Source organism: Phalacrocorax aristotelis, chromosome 8 (genome assembly GCF_949628215.1).
Source record: "Phalacrocorax aristotelis chromosome 8, bGulAri2.1, whole genome shotgun sequence".
Taxonomy (NCBI): domain Eukaryota; kingdom Metazoa; phylum Chordata; class Aves; order Suliformes; family Phalacrocoracidae; genus Phalacrocorax; species Phalacrocorax aristotelis.
In genome coordinates, this window is record NC_134283.1 from 31,001,050 (window position 1) to 31,017,847 (window position 16,798).

At 36.2% G+C, this 16,798-nt stretch overlaps 1 protein-coding gene across 5 annotated transcripts in view; it reads left to right on the plus strand.

Annotated features, from left to right (window-relative positions):
- RANBP17 (RAN binding protein 17) overlaps positions 1 to 16,798 on the plus strand; it is a 163,038-nt gene that overhangs the window by 111,504 nt on the left and 34,736 nt on the right. For all 5 annotated transcript variants that reach the window (XM_075102211.1, XM_075102208.1, XM_075102212.1 and 2 more), the window contains 3 exons: positions 143 to 231; positions 6,448 to 6,555; positions 9,075 to 9,157. In XM_075102211.1, coding sequence (XP_074958312.1) covers positions 143 to 231; positions 6,448 to 6,555; positions 9,075 to 9,157 — 280 coding nt within the window. The remainder of the gene's footprint in view (positions 1 to 142; positions 232 to 6,447; positions 6,556 to 9,074; positions 9,158 to 16,798) is intronic.

A 16,798-nucleotide genomic window follows, 5' to 3' on the forward strand; every position in this document is an offset into this window, starting at 1 on the left:
TTATAAAAAAAAAAAAAGATTTGAGCGAGACATTTAAACTAATGAATCAAAATCAGATATGTGGTCATTATTGGCTGATTATTACTCCATCTGCTCTGTGCTAACGTGAAAATCAATTACTGTGTCTCTTTCCCACTGACAGCGTATGTTGATCGGGCTGGCAAGGGATCTTCGAGGGATTGCCTTTGCACTAAACACAAAGACCAGCTACACCATGCTGTTTGACTGGATGTATCCTTATTACACTATGACAATACCAGCTCTGTGCACAGAGGGATACCAGGCCCCTTGCATTAGTTTAATAGTATGGCACAGTGGGGAAGAGGAAACAAAGCTAAATGAACTAATGTGTAATCAGCTAAAATTACAGCACAATGGCAACCATGCAGTTAACTGGGAAGGACCACAGAGAGGTCACTTTTTTGTTGTGTCACACTACTAACCTAGAAAAAATATCCAAGTGGTTTTCCTCCCTTCATAAATCCATAATGTTGTCATAAAAAAAAAAAAAAAGTTGTGTCTTTAACTACAACACAATGTACCTACATTTGGTTTAACATCAAAAGTGCTTTAAAAATACTATACAAGTGCTATCTGGGGAGATTTCTCTCTCTGGTATGAATCATGTCTTTAATTTAGTCAGTTACTTTCTATTTATGTCAGCTCTATTAATACCGCAACACCTGCAGTCTTCTTGATCCAGAAGAAAATGGACATCTGAAAACAAAATCAAAATCATTAGGTTGTAGTTTTCTTCAATAGTGATGATAATGGAGCTTATTTGCTTTAAATATTGTATACATTTTTATTCCAACAAATACAGTCATACTCGTGTATATTTTCTTAATACTATAGAGAAATGTGTTTTATTTTTATAAATACAGTAGCTGTAATTCTCTCTTCAGGCACACAGTCATATTAGTAACAAACTGCTGAAATATATAGGGAAGTAACTATGAAAATATTTGGTTTTTAATTTAGGTCTTATGAAGCTGAGGGAGTTAATTATGTATTTGTTTATTTTATGGACAGAAAAAATATCATTCAAGTACAATTACATGCTTTACTACAAATGAAGCTTTTAAAAATATTTTTATTTTAAGTAAATAATTAAACCCTACTGCTCTCTAATCATCTTCCTGGTTAAGAAAGAGGAATGCATCAATATCGAGCTGCAACTAGGAAATTAGCCTTTAAGGACTGAAAGGCTCTACAACAGAGCCTGGTATGATCTGATTGACGTCCTTGTGTGGTGGGTAGTAGGATCCTGATGACCGTTCAGATAAGCAAGCCCTATTTAAGACCTTCACAAGCCTACAGTGATTCTGTCTATGTGCAGGTTCAGCTTGCAGAAAGTAAAGTACAAAAAATAAAGCAGTGTAATCTTTATTTCTCTTAAAATCAGTGGAAAGCATCCCTTAATTTCAGTTTTAGAGGACTGGAGGAAAAAAAAAAACCAACCTACTGACGCCAGACTCTGAATTAGCATCTCATTTTCTAGTGGGCACCATTGGGTACATTTAACTTCGTTAGTACTGTTTGTGCTTGTGTTGCCCTAAAACTTAATAATAAAATCAGGAAGATGTGCAAAAGCAGATTATTGCTGCTTCCATTTAAAATTCTTTTTACTTTGTTTTTCCTAATACAGCATGAGTATCGTGCTCTTCTGTGCAGAACTGTGATCTCCAGTTTTAGGAGGAGACATAACAGAGGCTTACCTCCTCTCCATTTGAAAGAAATGGATTCATCCATGGAGATGGTTTTTTATACAAGGATCCAGGATATGTAATCCTCCGGACCCTTTCCTGAACTTATTTTTCTTATTTAATTTATTCCTTCCAGTTTATTAATTAAGTTCATTTTAAATAAATAAAACCAGCCTTCAACTTTCAGATTTCATTATTCTGTCTTAACAACATTGTGGTATAGCTCTGTGTGGAATTCAAAGCTCAGGTCTTCTCAGTTTCTTTTCTCTTGCCCAGGTTCAAAATTTATTTTTCCTCATCACCTTTGGCTGTAAAGGGTTAAGTGCATGTTTCTGTTCAGTGGATTTCACCTCATTTGGTTGAGTCCAGCTTTATCCAGGTATTGATTCAAAGCATTATAGCAGAATAAGCTTCTATTATCGCAACTCTTATTTACTGTATATAAAGACAGAAAGGTAAATGGGAGGAGAAGGGAGGGTTATATGGCAATTTTATCATTTAAAGTTTAAATATCCTTTGATTAACATATTTCTTTTGCAGTTTCAAATATATCATCAGAAAATAGTTTTAATAGGAAAGGAAAGCAGTTTTTCAAACGGATTTTATTCTGATATGTTTGAAGCCCTAGTATTTAGATATTGAAAATGGCAAATACAGAGTATTAGCCAAAATAAATCTGATTTACTTGCATTTGTTCAATAAATAAACAATACGAAGAGGCAAGGGATAAAAGGCTAAGCTTCTAATATACCATGAGATGATGCTTATTCTATATTGAAGACTGTCAGAAATAGTCACCTGTACATTTTTTGTAGAAGAATGTACTGATAAACATTTCAAATGACTGCAGGGAATATTGTGGGTCTAAGCCCTGTCCATAACAAAACAAATTAAACTCAGTAATCTCTCACCTGAGAGATTCTTCTTTTTTCTGATTGCAATGTTTAGGGTTTAAGTTTTGTCCAGTAGATGGCAAAAATGAGCAGAAATAATGTCTTTTAAATCCTTTTGGTCCAGGGAGGGGACGCATGGGGGACACCACTGTATCTTGTATTTTACCATTATGATTGAGTTATTAGGATCATGGTTTAGAGGTGAATCGTCAGGTATGATGAAGCTGTGCTGGATTGCCAAATAGGGCTGTTTGTACCAGGCTTGCTTATACTAATTGAGTTTCTCTAGCAAATCAGGCTCCTTGGAAAAAGGCCAAAGGCTTTTCATAATTGTATTGACAAGAAAATGAATATGATAAATGGCGTTCATTCAGCTGAGACAAGATTTATAGTTTTCCTCTGGCAAGGGATGAAGAGAAAATACTTATAATACTAGTAAAATTTGTTTTAAAGTTGTATTAGTTGATGTCTCAAAAGACTAAATTAAAATATTTCCAAATATTTTAAGCAGCTTCAGGTGTTAACTGTAGCATCTTACCAAAGTATCCGGTAATGGAAGATGAAGAAAAACATCACAAAACAAACAAACAAAACAACAACAACAAAAAAAAAACCCAAAAGCCTGGATATGAAAGTCATTTATTCTTCCTGAAATATTGATATGTCAAGCTGTCAATGACAATTCCAGTACCACAGCTTTGGAAAGTTTATTTGCCTTTTGTATTCATAACACGTGGCCTCTATAATTTGTAGGTCAGTCCTGAACATGCAGGTGTGGCCTGAAAAAAAAACGTATACCAATTTGAGTAGAATCAAAACCTGTTTTTCTTAACAGTGATGATTCTCCCTATGTATTTCATTCTGCTATTTGCTTCAGGACTGCCTGGATAAGTTGTTGAATGTTTAATCTTTTTTCTTCCATACTAGTATCAGACTGTAGTCTGAAGTCCTTGGTCTCGCAGTCAGATATGTCCATGGAGATCATGAGTTCAGGATAGTATCCACTTTTTTGTTACTTTCATGTAGTGTTTCTTACAGTTAGGTGGTAACCCATAGGCAATTCTCCCTGTGTTCCTCCCAGTTGATTCTCAGTATTTAATGACTTCTGTTGTCTGTAAAAGGAGGAGGTTGCAAGAGAAAATGGGTTGCAAGAATTAAATTATTAGGTTGACTCAGAGCTGCAGTCAGCTAGATAGCATACAGTGTATTTGTGTGAGTGCATGAAATTGTCTGCCAGTATGAAAATATCTGTGTACAGATACGTAGACATTAAGTTTATAGAAAAGTGATATGTCATTTAGATTACCTAGTGGTCATTTACAAGTTCCAGTTGACTGAGATATTTGGATGTCTGCTCGTATGCTGCTTCAGATGTGGATCACTAGAACAAACAAAATAATCTTTTCACCCAACTATTATTGTTACTTATTTATCCAAATTCATGTCCTATTTCTTAACAAAATAAAAGCACTTGGAGCAATAAGAGGGCTTGTTCCAAGTGATTCTGTTTTTGAAGAACTGAATTTTAAAGTTTATATGTTTTAAGGATTCAAGATTAGCTACAAAATGTAAAGAGCCTAACAAACAGCTGTAGGATTGAAGTTTCTTAATCGTAAGAGAAAAGAACACATTTTCTTATGAAACAAGGCTACCTGAGCGGTAATCTGTTTGTAATAGCCGTTATTGCCAGTTGCATTGAATCAAACCTCAGTATCGTTCTTTGCAGTTTTAATACCTTTGAGCTTGAACTGACTGGTCAGGTTAAGTTCATCAGTTAGCCAGATTCCTTGAAGCTTGTGGCTATAAACACTTAAAAATAATATTCTGTTTAAAACCAACTTATTATTGCACTTTCTTTATAAAAAAATAATAAATTGCCAAAGCCTTCCTGTTGACCTTAGCTTTTGTAAAATTTTACTGTAGTGTCTCCAGTCTTTCCTTGTCAATGAATGTGGACTCAGTGCTTAAGCTTTTGAATTAAGATAGCTAATCATATCGGGTATGCGGCTGACTTACATTTTGGTTGTAGGGTTTGGCTGTGAAGTTACTCTCTCTGCCGTGAAATCTGAAAAGGCAATTGCTTTCCACACTGCAAAATTCCGCGGTGGGGCTTTGTAGCATTGCACCATCTCCCTTTTGTGTACATGAAGCTACGAGGAGCACTAAGGAAGAGGCATGACTTAGTAGAATTAATAGCACTGTTCAGTTCTGTACCTTACATGTATTCTGCTGCATTTTGAGCATACGACCATCCTCTGCTGAGAGTGAGCTAGATTGGAAGTCCACCTGAGAAAAAAATGAACTGGCATTAGTGAATTTTCAAAGGTACAGGAGGATGTGGATCATCTGTGCCCTCTGAAGATATTGTAGGCATGTAAGATTTGAATTTAAATCCCAGTTTATTATGCAATAACTCTCCATGGTATGTTTAACTCTAGTTTGCATGTTTTAAAATGTAAAGAACCCCATAAAGGAGAGAGGAACAAGGTCTAGAAGTATATTTCATGTCAGCCTCTTCTGCTGTATATAGTTTATGCCTGCAGCGCCTCAAGCAGCTGGCAGCAAAAATGCACAGGTCTTTAGATGGCTCAGACGGACAGCAGTAGCCAGAATGCCTTCCATCTGTCTACACAGCGCTGTCATTCATCAGTAGCGCTATGTCTGACGGCTCTAACCTCCACCAGAAGAGCTATAGCGAACTGAGACATGACTGTGTCTACATATCCTCAAAGGATGTAAACCTTTATGTATTTCAGACTTTTATTTTGCAATCCCATGTTGAGTGCTTGGCCTGTATTCTACTTTGTAAGATGTACAATAGTGGCCTTTATTGTCTGAATAGGCAACAGCATTTTCCTAAGAATAGTCGCTATTTCTTGTGTGGTTAAATAAAGCAGAATTATATGACATGAAGCAAAGTTAAAAATTAAAAATAAGTTTATTATTAAACAAAACCATTGAGTAGATTAGCATGGTCATGTTTTAATAGCAAATTGTATAGTTAAAAATCTCTTGGTTCAATATTTAAAAACTGTTTAATTCTTTGCCATTCAGGCTGTGCTACCTCATTTCTGTTTACCAGTCTGCATTCTTATCCAAAAAACCTTTTTTTTTCAGCTTGTTGGGAAAACTAGGGGTCAGCTTTATATCACATTGTTGCATGAAATATTTTGATACAGTCAGTAACTCATAAATTTTTTTTTTTAAGTTGCATTGCAATCTACTGAACTTATTTTTTTTTCCTGTATTGCATTCTTTTAAATCCTGCTTTAAAAGAACAGATATCTCTTGGGTACTGATGAGCACTCCTGAAAGACTTCTTAGAAATCTAACTTTGCTGATCTCCCACTCACACCGTTTGGCTGAATTCTCTTCTTGAATGATCTGGAAACAACTTCATGCAATCAAATTGTTCCCAACCATTTATGTAGCAAATATAATATATATGAGGTGGCACTGAAATTTGGGGGCCAGGATTTCCTAATATGTACCTTTTGTGGTGGTTTTAAATTAAATTGCCATTTGTGACTTACGCCATTCATTAAAAATCCAAGCTCATTTTATATATGTACTTATGGGTTAGCTTCACATATACAAACTACTTTCCTTTTCCTTCATTACAGCTCTGGTATGTTAACTATTTCCTACTTAACCATTGCTGTTTCCAAAGCATTTAGTCTTCTAAGCAGAGACTTGCTTAAATTTATAGCTTCTGGCAGTCGCTCTGTCAGAATGAGCTGCCACGGTCTATATCTGGCCCACCCATCTAATGGTTAGTACAGTTTTTGGGGAAGTTGTTTTGCGAGATGTTATTTTATCAGTGTACTCTTTAACTCAGTTTGGTGAAGATACCCTGCATACATTTCTGTTCTGCAAAGAGCTATTGAACTGTGGTACCGTGAACCTGCGTGTACAACCCCTATCTTGAAGCTGATGGCAGAATTCATGCAAAACAGGTAAGAAGCATGTGAGAATGAGATAAGTGATGAATACTGCAGTGCTATGCATTCTGTGTTCCATCTTTCTGTGCTTTGCTTATCCTCGTGATGTCTGACAAAGACTTCTGCTTTTGTATTTTGGAACAAAATTCACAAGCAGAACTCGGCTTTCAATGTCATTGTATTGTTTTACCAAAATGGTAGATGTTACAAAATCAGTTGGTAAGGATTAATTGCAGGAATATATATGAGAGACTCTGTGATTTTATATTCAATATTAGTGGAAGTCTATGCTTTAACCAGGGGTAAATACTGACTCTATAATTAAATATCGGAAAATTGTCTGCTGTCAGGATTTGCTGCAGGCTGAATTTTTGCCTTAAGCCAAGCAGCATACATATGTGCCTGTACAACCGCAACTCCCTTTACAGTTTCCTTTGCAACTCAACTCTTCCAGCTAAAATAGGAAAGAATGGTATCTAATACAGCAATATTTATAATCAGCATGTAGGTAACTTCTACCACATCTAAAATCTTCTCTGTGGGCCAACCAAAAAGGCCTCAGAAAGATTCTGGGAGGTTATTTCAGTACTTGACATTGCAGTAGTTAGAATTAAATTCCTGTTTTGCCACAAGTAATGTAACAATGTATTTTGGGAAATTATCATTACACTTGGAACTTTTTAGTGTGCTGCCCAAAGGAAAAAAAAAGATTTTTTAAATGAAAATTGATAGTTAAAGTCTCTGAGCTGTGTATCTTCATGACCAAAGTAATTAGAGCATTCAGCGAAAAAGTATGTTCTCGTAATTTCTCATTTTGCCTTGCAAATCAAACTTAAAAGGAAAAAAGTTGAAATATTTGAAATTTGAAAAAAAAAAATTTAGTTTAATCTAGTGACAGGAAATTGGTGCCTTGAAGTTCAGACCTGGCTCCCAGTCAGATGCTAGTGTGTATGATGTGCACTTAATCCCTGAATGGCTACACAAACCTTAAGGCAGAGTTCCCCATTTCTTGTTTGTGTTGACTTGTTTGCTGTGACTCCAGTAACCCCACCCTCTTTGGTTTGTGTAGGCTAATTATGTCTTTTATCCTGGTAGTAGTATAATAAATTCCTGGAAGAGTTTAACCTATTTTAATTCATGATGTAATGCACAAGCAGTATACTCTAATAGTGCTGCAACTTATTTCAAGGAGGAGATTGTTAAAGCATAAACACAGAACTCCAATAATGGTAAACAAAAGCAAAGAGGAACTGGAACAATAAATCTTATGCAAAAGACAGCTCTTCAAGCTACTTTCCATATTCATGTTATTCTTCTACCTATTGCTATTCAGAAAATCTGCCTTGTTCCCTTTAGAAAACATCATCTGGGATGGTGTTTTTTCAAGAGTTGTGTACTGCATTAGCTTTTACAGGTTAGAACGCATTATACAATATACTTTGACATGGTTAAAATATGTTACAGAGTATCAGATTGTGCATTATGCCATTCTGATATTGAGATGATGTGCTGGGTTTGGTAATTTTGCCTATGCCATCCATTATCATTTTGTGCATATGGAACACACAAATGTTTTATACAAGGCACGTTTTATTCATTTATAAACACCCAGATCTACTCCAGAGTTTGCAGCAAAGGACCCTGCAGATAGGGACACAAACAGCAAGCAGTTTGACTTGCAGCAAAGATAGACACCTACTGTTGTCTCTGTGATAGGGGTGATACAAGGATTCCACATTTGATCAAAAGTGGATGACTACCAAATAGGTCAGCCAGGAGGTAGTCTGGTTTATATCACTCAGTGATGACTCCTTTCCCTTCCAGTCCAAATAAACACTAAGGGTAAGTTTTGCTAATGTTACTTGGAAGCTTAAGACCTATATTCAAAGTTAACTTACAGGCCTGAACTAGGAGTTAGGCTTCTTTATCACAAAGACAGAGTGGAAAGACACAACAGGGACTTTGCCAAGGACTCTGTTGTGTTTCCAGATTGTGGGAACGGAGTGGTTCTTGTTGGCTTTGGTAATACCTGTGCATTGGGCAAGACAACATGGTGCAATCTTCTTTGGGTCTGAATGTTCATAAAAAGCATATTACAAGTTACACTCGGAGAGCTGGCTTGTGATTGCCACAGATTTTGCGTAGCAGAATAACCAGTGGGATTAGTTTATTTTTAAAAGCTATACAGATGCAGAAGCAGGGTAAAAGTTAGCTTAACCACTTGGATTATGGAACCTTTATAGTATTCTTCTGAACTGTATACGGGCACAAGATGTTCACCCATCACTGAAAGCTGTGTAAGTATTGTCTGGTCACCTTTTCTGGTTAAAATTGTTTTGTCTTTTGTCATAGGACTGTTTCTTTGGCAACATATGGAGATAACTAGAGTACATGTTATTGGACTGAAAGATAGGATTAGTTTATCAAATAATTGTACTTTGTAATCAGCAAATGTTTTTTTTTGTTTTAGGAATGAATCCATTGCAGTTTTCTTCTTCGATGACCATCTGAATATTTTTGCTGTTATTTTTTAGATCACAACGTTTAAATTTTGATGTGTCATCTCCAAATGGAATTCTTCTCTTCAGAGAAGCTAGTAAAATGATTTGTACATATGGTAGGTATTCATTAATGTTTCCTCTGCGGTGTTGTTCTTTGCCTGTCTTGTGATATTAAAATCCTGTTAGTTCATATTCCTGAGTACTGATGGATTTGTGGAATACGTAGCAGGACTGTAATTTGCTACAGCCAGTATCATCCCTTTGTAAAGTGCAGAGCTTACATGGCAGACCTTTGGAGTCCATTTACTTTCATAGATCAGGGTCATTCATGTAGCATTGTTGCTTGTATTGGTTTTTTTTTTACTTGAATATCTGTATTCGAGCAACTGTAAATGTAGTTCAGCAAAGACGCAAATACTCATGAGGTGTTTGATCTAGACTACTGATTGATAGGTGTGGGTTGATTTTATGTATTCAAATTATATTCCAGCAGTTCCAAAACATAATAGGACCATAACAGCTTTACCCTGGAGTGCTGTTAAAAAATGTTTATAATAAGTTGTTCCATTTTACTACTCCCACTCATGCGTGCAATTGCAACAGGTCTTTGACACCAGCAGTTTATATTACGCTGCAACTAACTTTGTACCTGGCAGTTTTGCTTTCTAAATATTTTGAAAGGAGCATTATGAAGTTTTTGCAGAGCAACCTCATTTGTCGTTTGTGTGACCAGGAAGGGCCATAAATGTCCATTTACTTTTAAAGAAAGAAAATTGGTGCATCAAATTTGCTTTTACTGCATCCAGGTTGCTTTTTGGATCTGGAAACCGTGCGTTACATGACTGTATAGAAAAAATTGAAATGTAATTTTGCATTTGATCTGTAGGGCATGGAAGCAGTATATGCAGAATGCATAAAACATTTACTGATGACACAAAAAATTATACCCAAGTAACTCTCGCTTCTTGCAAAATCATGTTTCTGTTTCTTTTTCAAAAATACCATGTAGTAAGCTAGCATGATTTTTCAGCTATGTTCTTAAGTAAATTTCTTAGAGTGATTACAGTTAAGCAAAATAAGGTTTTCCGTGTATGAAAAGATAAAAGGTAAACGTTTAGATTTTACTGCTCAATATCTGTAAGGCTTTGTACTTAACTGCTATAAGCTTTCTTTTGATGATTTAAAAAAAAGAATCAAATGTAGTCATAATGATGATGCTTCAGCCCTACTTGTCTTATGGTACCTGATCCCACTGCAGTTATAGTTTCCTTTTTAAATTTTTTTTTTTATTTCAGTCAGCCTTTACCATCCTTTCTGCATTTAGGACAAACATACCGTATTGTTGGGCATACATTCATCTCAGCTGTTGGCATCAAAACTCTAAACCTTGCTGAGTAAACCACACTAGCTGGTTTCAGCCTGCTTCATTCCTAATTCATGTTCAAAAAATGCTTTGTAAAGAAACCTTTTGCCTTCAGTTGCAGGTTTTATGGTGTGTATGTGTAGTTCATAAAATTCTCAGCCCTAAAGTATTGGTAGCTCTTGTACATAGGACCAAGCAACATTTTTCTGGCTTGTGCTAGAATTTAATTATGCCACGTAAAAGGAAATTTCAGGAAGGTGCAGATTTAAGAATTAAAACTAAGCAGTGGAGCCATAGAGCCTGTTGAAGTCTGTGTCCAAACACCTGTTGCCCTCTTTGTAAATTATGCAAAAGATACTTAGGTATGTGTGGCACCTATCTGGAGATGTGTGCCACAGAAAGAAGTGAAACAACCATAAGAGTTTTCTCTCATGCTTCTCTTTCATGTCTTTCACAACTGTGTTTCCTATGGAGGGATGACATTTTACTCCACACAGGTTTGAGAGGAGAACTGTTCTTAACATTCTCCTAAAGAAAAATTTAAAATCACCTATCAACTAAAAGTGAAGGAAAGACGTAGATATGGGAGAAAGCGGCCACTCAATATATGTATGTTTGGTTTCTTATTCATTTTGCTTTTAAAACACATTCATACTATCATCAGTGTCTGAAAGGGTCCAATCAGTGACCTTTCCATTACTTAGTTGTGACATTGAGAGGAATTGTCGAGGTTTTGTTTTCTGTGACTGCCAATATTTATTCCAGGACTGGACCCACTGCAAAGTCAACATGAAAGACCTCCCAGTGCAGCCAGATGAATTGGCTGCTTCGAGCAGAGATTTCAGATAATCCAGCTGGCTCTGCACAGCCAGCTGCTCTGCCACAGATGGGCAGCACTGGCCTGACCATCACCGTGGCTCAGCTGGGGGCACTGTAATAAACATCCTGGATTAGTGCTATTTCAAACTGCTACAGCTAGTTCTGAAGTGGTCACTGGCTTACAGTCTGGGAGGGTTTTATTGCCCACTATAAGTATTTCAAGATAGTACAATTAATCAGCTTTGAATAATTGCTGTTAACATTTTTAGCTTTTATCGCCAATTACTAGTTTATGAGATTTCCATTCCAGTGTACAGAAAGATATAACTCTTTTGGAAATGTGTTGTAAGGGTTCGTTACTTTAGTTATGTATGATCTTTTGACCATACAAATTCCTATAAAAATATTGATATTAAGGGAATTTGCATTAATTTCAAGTGCCTTCCTGAAAATCTTAATACCTAAATTGTGCTTTTAAGGAAAACTTTAATCCACAGCGTTCTATGAATTTTTTAAGTGTATTTGTCTTTTAAGCATATGTAATATTGGCAGACATCGGGGAGGGAAAAAAGTAAACCAAGTGATGACCATAAAATTCAGTTTGGCATTCTTGAGCAACATTTCCAGCCCCACGTTCTGAAAAATAGAGTGATTCAGTTAAAAGAATGAGTACGTACATGCCTTCTAATCCTTGGGTTCCGTTTTCTAGTTTTATGCTGTACCATTACTGCAAGTAATGTAGAATTCTGAAAATAGTTGAGATTCTCACATTCAGCATGATTTTATGGCTGAAGCATTAGAGAAAAAAATAGAAGACACACAGTAAATGTCAAGAGATTACAACAGACAGTATATGCTCATTTATCTTACTAAGTCAGCCAAACCTCTTTTATATGCCTGCAGCTCACAGTGAGCTCCTCAAAGTTGATCAAAAAGGCACTTGAAACTCAAGATAGATATGATGGAAATCTATACTATAATTGCCTTTTTAAGCTAATAAAAACACAAAGTGATGACATGAGACAGAGGGGAAAAAATAGAAGCAAACATCTCTTTCATCACACTGCCCTTGTGGGAAGATCCCTCCTTTCAGTCTCATTTCAGCTAATCCATTGACCAAGTGGATTGCCATAACCCACCCTCCCAACCTTCTCTCATCCTTGAGAAGTTGTTCTTTCTGTCACCTGGAGACGTGGCTGTAATTGCTTCTCGTGGCAATCCCTATCTGAACCCCAGAATTCCAACTCTGCTTGTTGCCTCTCACCCATCTGCCTTGCCATGGACAATGAGAATTTCCTTCCCATAGCTCAGTAGCTCTCCAGGAAAAGAATTGGTCCTTCTCTAGAAGATACATACAAACAATAAATGAAAATATGGCTTAATTGTATTATACATTGGTATAATACACTTACCAATATATTATATTGGTAAGCAAAACTTATATTTTTTAAAAACAGGATTTTTCCTTCTTCTCTCTCACGTGTAATGATATTCAGAAAATGCTAGTAAAAGTATTGTCTTCAGAAATTTCACCTGCACCAAATTAAACACAAAAATTTCCAGTTATGACTTAGGTCCACGGGGAGTCTTCTTGCTATGTGAACCTATAGCTACATAAAAATGTGATCTGAAATACATCTCTGTCCTGTCAACACTTAGACAAGGAATTAGGAAATGAAGCGAGGCGGCATCAGGTGATTATTCTCACCAACACCAGAGCACAGTGCACTGGTGATTACTGACATAATGTTGATTTTTCTGAAGTCTAAACTACACTGATTGAAGCAGTTTGAGATAATAGACAGATACTTTGGAAATATGGCCTTCTTCAGGTGATAAATCATCTAGAATTTATATGTGGATTTGTTTTGTGTAAGTCCTGTACTGTTGTTTACGTGGGAATAACTTTGCAACAAACATTTGGTAACCTAACATGTTACTGTCTCTCCATCTTAAATTTTGCCAAAGTTTGTGATGTCCATTTATGTCTGAATGGAACCTCCATTTACTATCTCTGTGTTCTGTAAGATGTGTTTGGGCTAAAAATAAAAAGGGGAAGAAAAGAGTAGAACTGTGTTTCTAGGGTGTGAATGTATGTGGACGCTTGTCGGTATGGATGCTGAAATCTCTTTAAATCTAGACTAAAGATACACTCTTTTTTCCTCTAGACTAGCATATAGTGATTTCATATATTTGAGTGCAAAGGATAAAAAAATCCAAAATGCCTACTTTTAAGATATGCTAAGCATCTTCAGTTGTCACTGAATAAAATTTAAAATATGAGTTATTTTTATTTTTTAAAATTAGCATCTCAGCGAGTGTTGAATTCTGCTTAGCAGATCCAGCTTTGCGATTAGGGTAGTACTAGTGTGACCTGTCCTTCTGCTCGTTTATCACTGATACTGATACAGTGCTGAAGACAATTCTAAGATGTCTTTACAAATGCTATATGTTCAAAAGATGTAAAGCCTGGCACAGAATGCAAAAAGCACTTAGATAGTCAATTATCCTTGATAGGACTCTGCAGCTGCTTGGCAAGGGATGTTGTGTCTTGTCCATTATGGCTAGAGCCAGTCTGACTGAGTGATAGAGTGTTTTAAAATAAACAACTGAGAGGAGAAAATTGAAAGGAGTTGGAATAGTATAGTCCACCATTCTTCATCCCCAATATATTTCACTTTTAATTCTGTATGTACAAGTCTCCTTACTCTGTGTTTTTGAACTCCCAGTTGTATAAGAATAATGTTTCAGTGCATCTTGGGACCATCTATTTTTGTTCTGTGGTTTCTTTACATTTTAGTAAACCTCTTCCCTTTCATTATAGGACACTGACATAAAAATAATATTTTCAATATGCTGTTTTTATTTATCTACATTCTGTCATGATATACTTTGATGTAAGTTTTTAATTTTGCTTCAGCTTTCAGCTGTTGTAGCAGTTACTGCTCAAGGTCAGCAATGAGGTTAGCCACAGTAGCACAAAACAATTTCCTGTTCTCACAGCCCAGGTAGCATTTGGATGTGGATTAAATTTTACCACGTTTTTCCAGTAGTCAGACACAATTATTTCTAATGAGCTTTAAATTGCTTCTAGAACATGTATTTCAAAACTTAGTGTGGTAATCCATTCAGTGCCAGCAAATTCATAAGATAACAGTTCTTCAAAATTTTGGTTAAAGTGATTCTTGCTGTAGAACAGGTATTTATAATCAGCATCTTAGCTTAAAAGTGGAGTGCTCACTGGTCTTGGTTGCCATTGGTCTGCTATCCTCTTTCATGATGTGGTTCCAGAATATATTGCTCTTCATTACTGACTCAGCTTTCATAATCAGTTTCTTTTGGCATATTTATCTTGGCACTATGCATACTCATTGTGCTGATTTGAGAGATTTTATGCATGTTTTGTTGTTGTGGAAGCTTTAAAAATTAGTTTTTGAAGCTCACTCTCATCTTTATGATTCATGTTTTCCTTTCATTTTCTATATATGGCCACTTCTTTATACTGCCCTAGCATTCTGAATGCCTGGAAAGCATACATTCAAAACCATCTTTATGGGGCAGCGGTGAATAATAAAAATAGGAGAGGGGAAAAGGCAAAAAACACTTTTCCTCTATAAACGTGATAAATTTTCACAACCTTTGTTTAATCTCACCAAAGTCTTTTTTTATCTTCGTCTAATTCACACATGTTAAAACATGATTTAGTTGTATTATTATACATAGCGTTTATTGGACTGAAATCTAGAACAAGCCCTGCTTAAATGAAACTCAGCCATAAAGTAATCATTTTTGTATTATAGCTTCTACTGTAAAAGCAATTAAGGAGGAGAACTGAAAGGGAAGCTGCCTGTCCTGACATGCTCCCACATCTAGGAGGGAGTGAGGGAATGAGCTGTGCAAAGAGCTCTGGTGCATATTGCCTGTGGGATTCTGAGGCATGGTGATGTTATCTTTGGTCAGAGCATCCCAGTTTGTTTTTTTGCTGGCTTTGTATTCCCGCTCTGCATACACGCACTTTTTTCTTCCAGCTCTTTGTTTATGTGCAAAGTAGTCTTTCAATAATGAAATGCTTAAATTGTCAGCCAGATTCAAGCCCTTATTTCCTTTCTAGTAGTTTTGCCCAATATCTTTAAAAATTCTTTTCCTACTCCTGTCAGAATTTTGTATCACCTCTGAGGCTTAGACAGATTGTACTTTTTCTAAGTGACACTGCTGTCAAATGCAAGGCAAAAAGTTGTATTAAACGAAATTATTGAGAATTTTGAAAGTCAGTATATTTTGATTGTGTGATACAATTTCTCCCACATTAAGAAGAAATTGGTGCAAGTCAGATTATTTTTTTTATTTGATTTTTAACTCAGTAGTAACACTGAAACTTCACTGATTACTCTCTACAGTTTTCATTTTGACAGGAGCTCCGAATTTCAAACACAATTTTTAAATTCAGCATGTCAAAGGTCACTTTTATGTTGATTTAATTCCTTTAAATTGTTTCTTTTAACAGTAGGAGTTTATAAAACTGTATTTTGGTCCTCCACTGCAGGGATTATAAATGTACGCCTATCCTCAGTAGCTGAGTTGTTGTTCTTGACCTGATTCCAAGTACCTCAGTAAATTAGTTTATGTTCAGTAGTATCCATGGTGTGTAAAAATATTCCCCTGAAGCTCGTGCTAAATGTTACAAGTAGATCATTCTTTTTTTATCTAGTCAGGCATAGCACCATACTTCATATTTTTTTCAATAACTAATGCTAAAACACTAGACTTTGTTCTAGCACCGCATCACTTGAATTATAGGCTGATGGCTTGGGGCATTGGTAACAGGCACTGCGTGGTCTTTCACCTCTGCTGCTCATTTGAAATCAGCTGTTCCCACTCTTAGGCCCTTTTAAAATGAGTCCATGAACACGGAACAGTTCTCTGTGGACTCTGTCCACTTGCAAAATGCAGCTTTTAATCTTGCACTAGACCCAAACTCTTCTCAGTGTTTTCATTAGAAGGGATAGGCACCAAATTCCACTTCTGCTACGCCTGCCTGGGGTGAGGCAGTGTGAGGGAGCAGGGGTTGTGCCTTCCTGTACTGAAGGCTTTATGCTGATCAATGGATTTAAAGTTTTAATTAAAGGGTGATTATTTTTTTTTGAGGAGTGGGGGTGAAGTAATAAAAATGATAGAAGGTCAGCACTAGTGGATACCTCCTAGAATTCCTGTTCCCATGCTAAGGGTTTCCTAGGGTTTTTCCAACTTCTTTCCTTCATCATCCATTTTTTTTCCATCGACTTCCAATTAATTTCCATATTAAGTACATAATTGCCTTGTTGACAACTACTAAGCTCTTTCCATCTGTTGTTGCATATTGCACCAAGTACTTCAAGGACCTAGGATTGCACAATCTTGTGCTTGCAGAGCTCAGCTGTAAACTCAAGGCTGTTTGTTTCTTGGATCCAGAACTTTATCTTTGCTTATTTCCAAAGCCAGATACATATTTGCGTTATTGAAGTAGAGACTTTCTACAGAGCATTTAATGGCGGAGAGGGCCGGATAAGGTTAGCTTTTTGCTAACCTAAGAATTGTT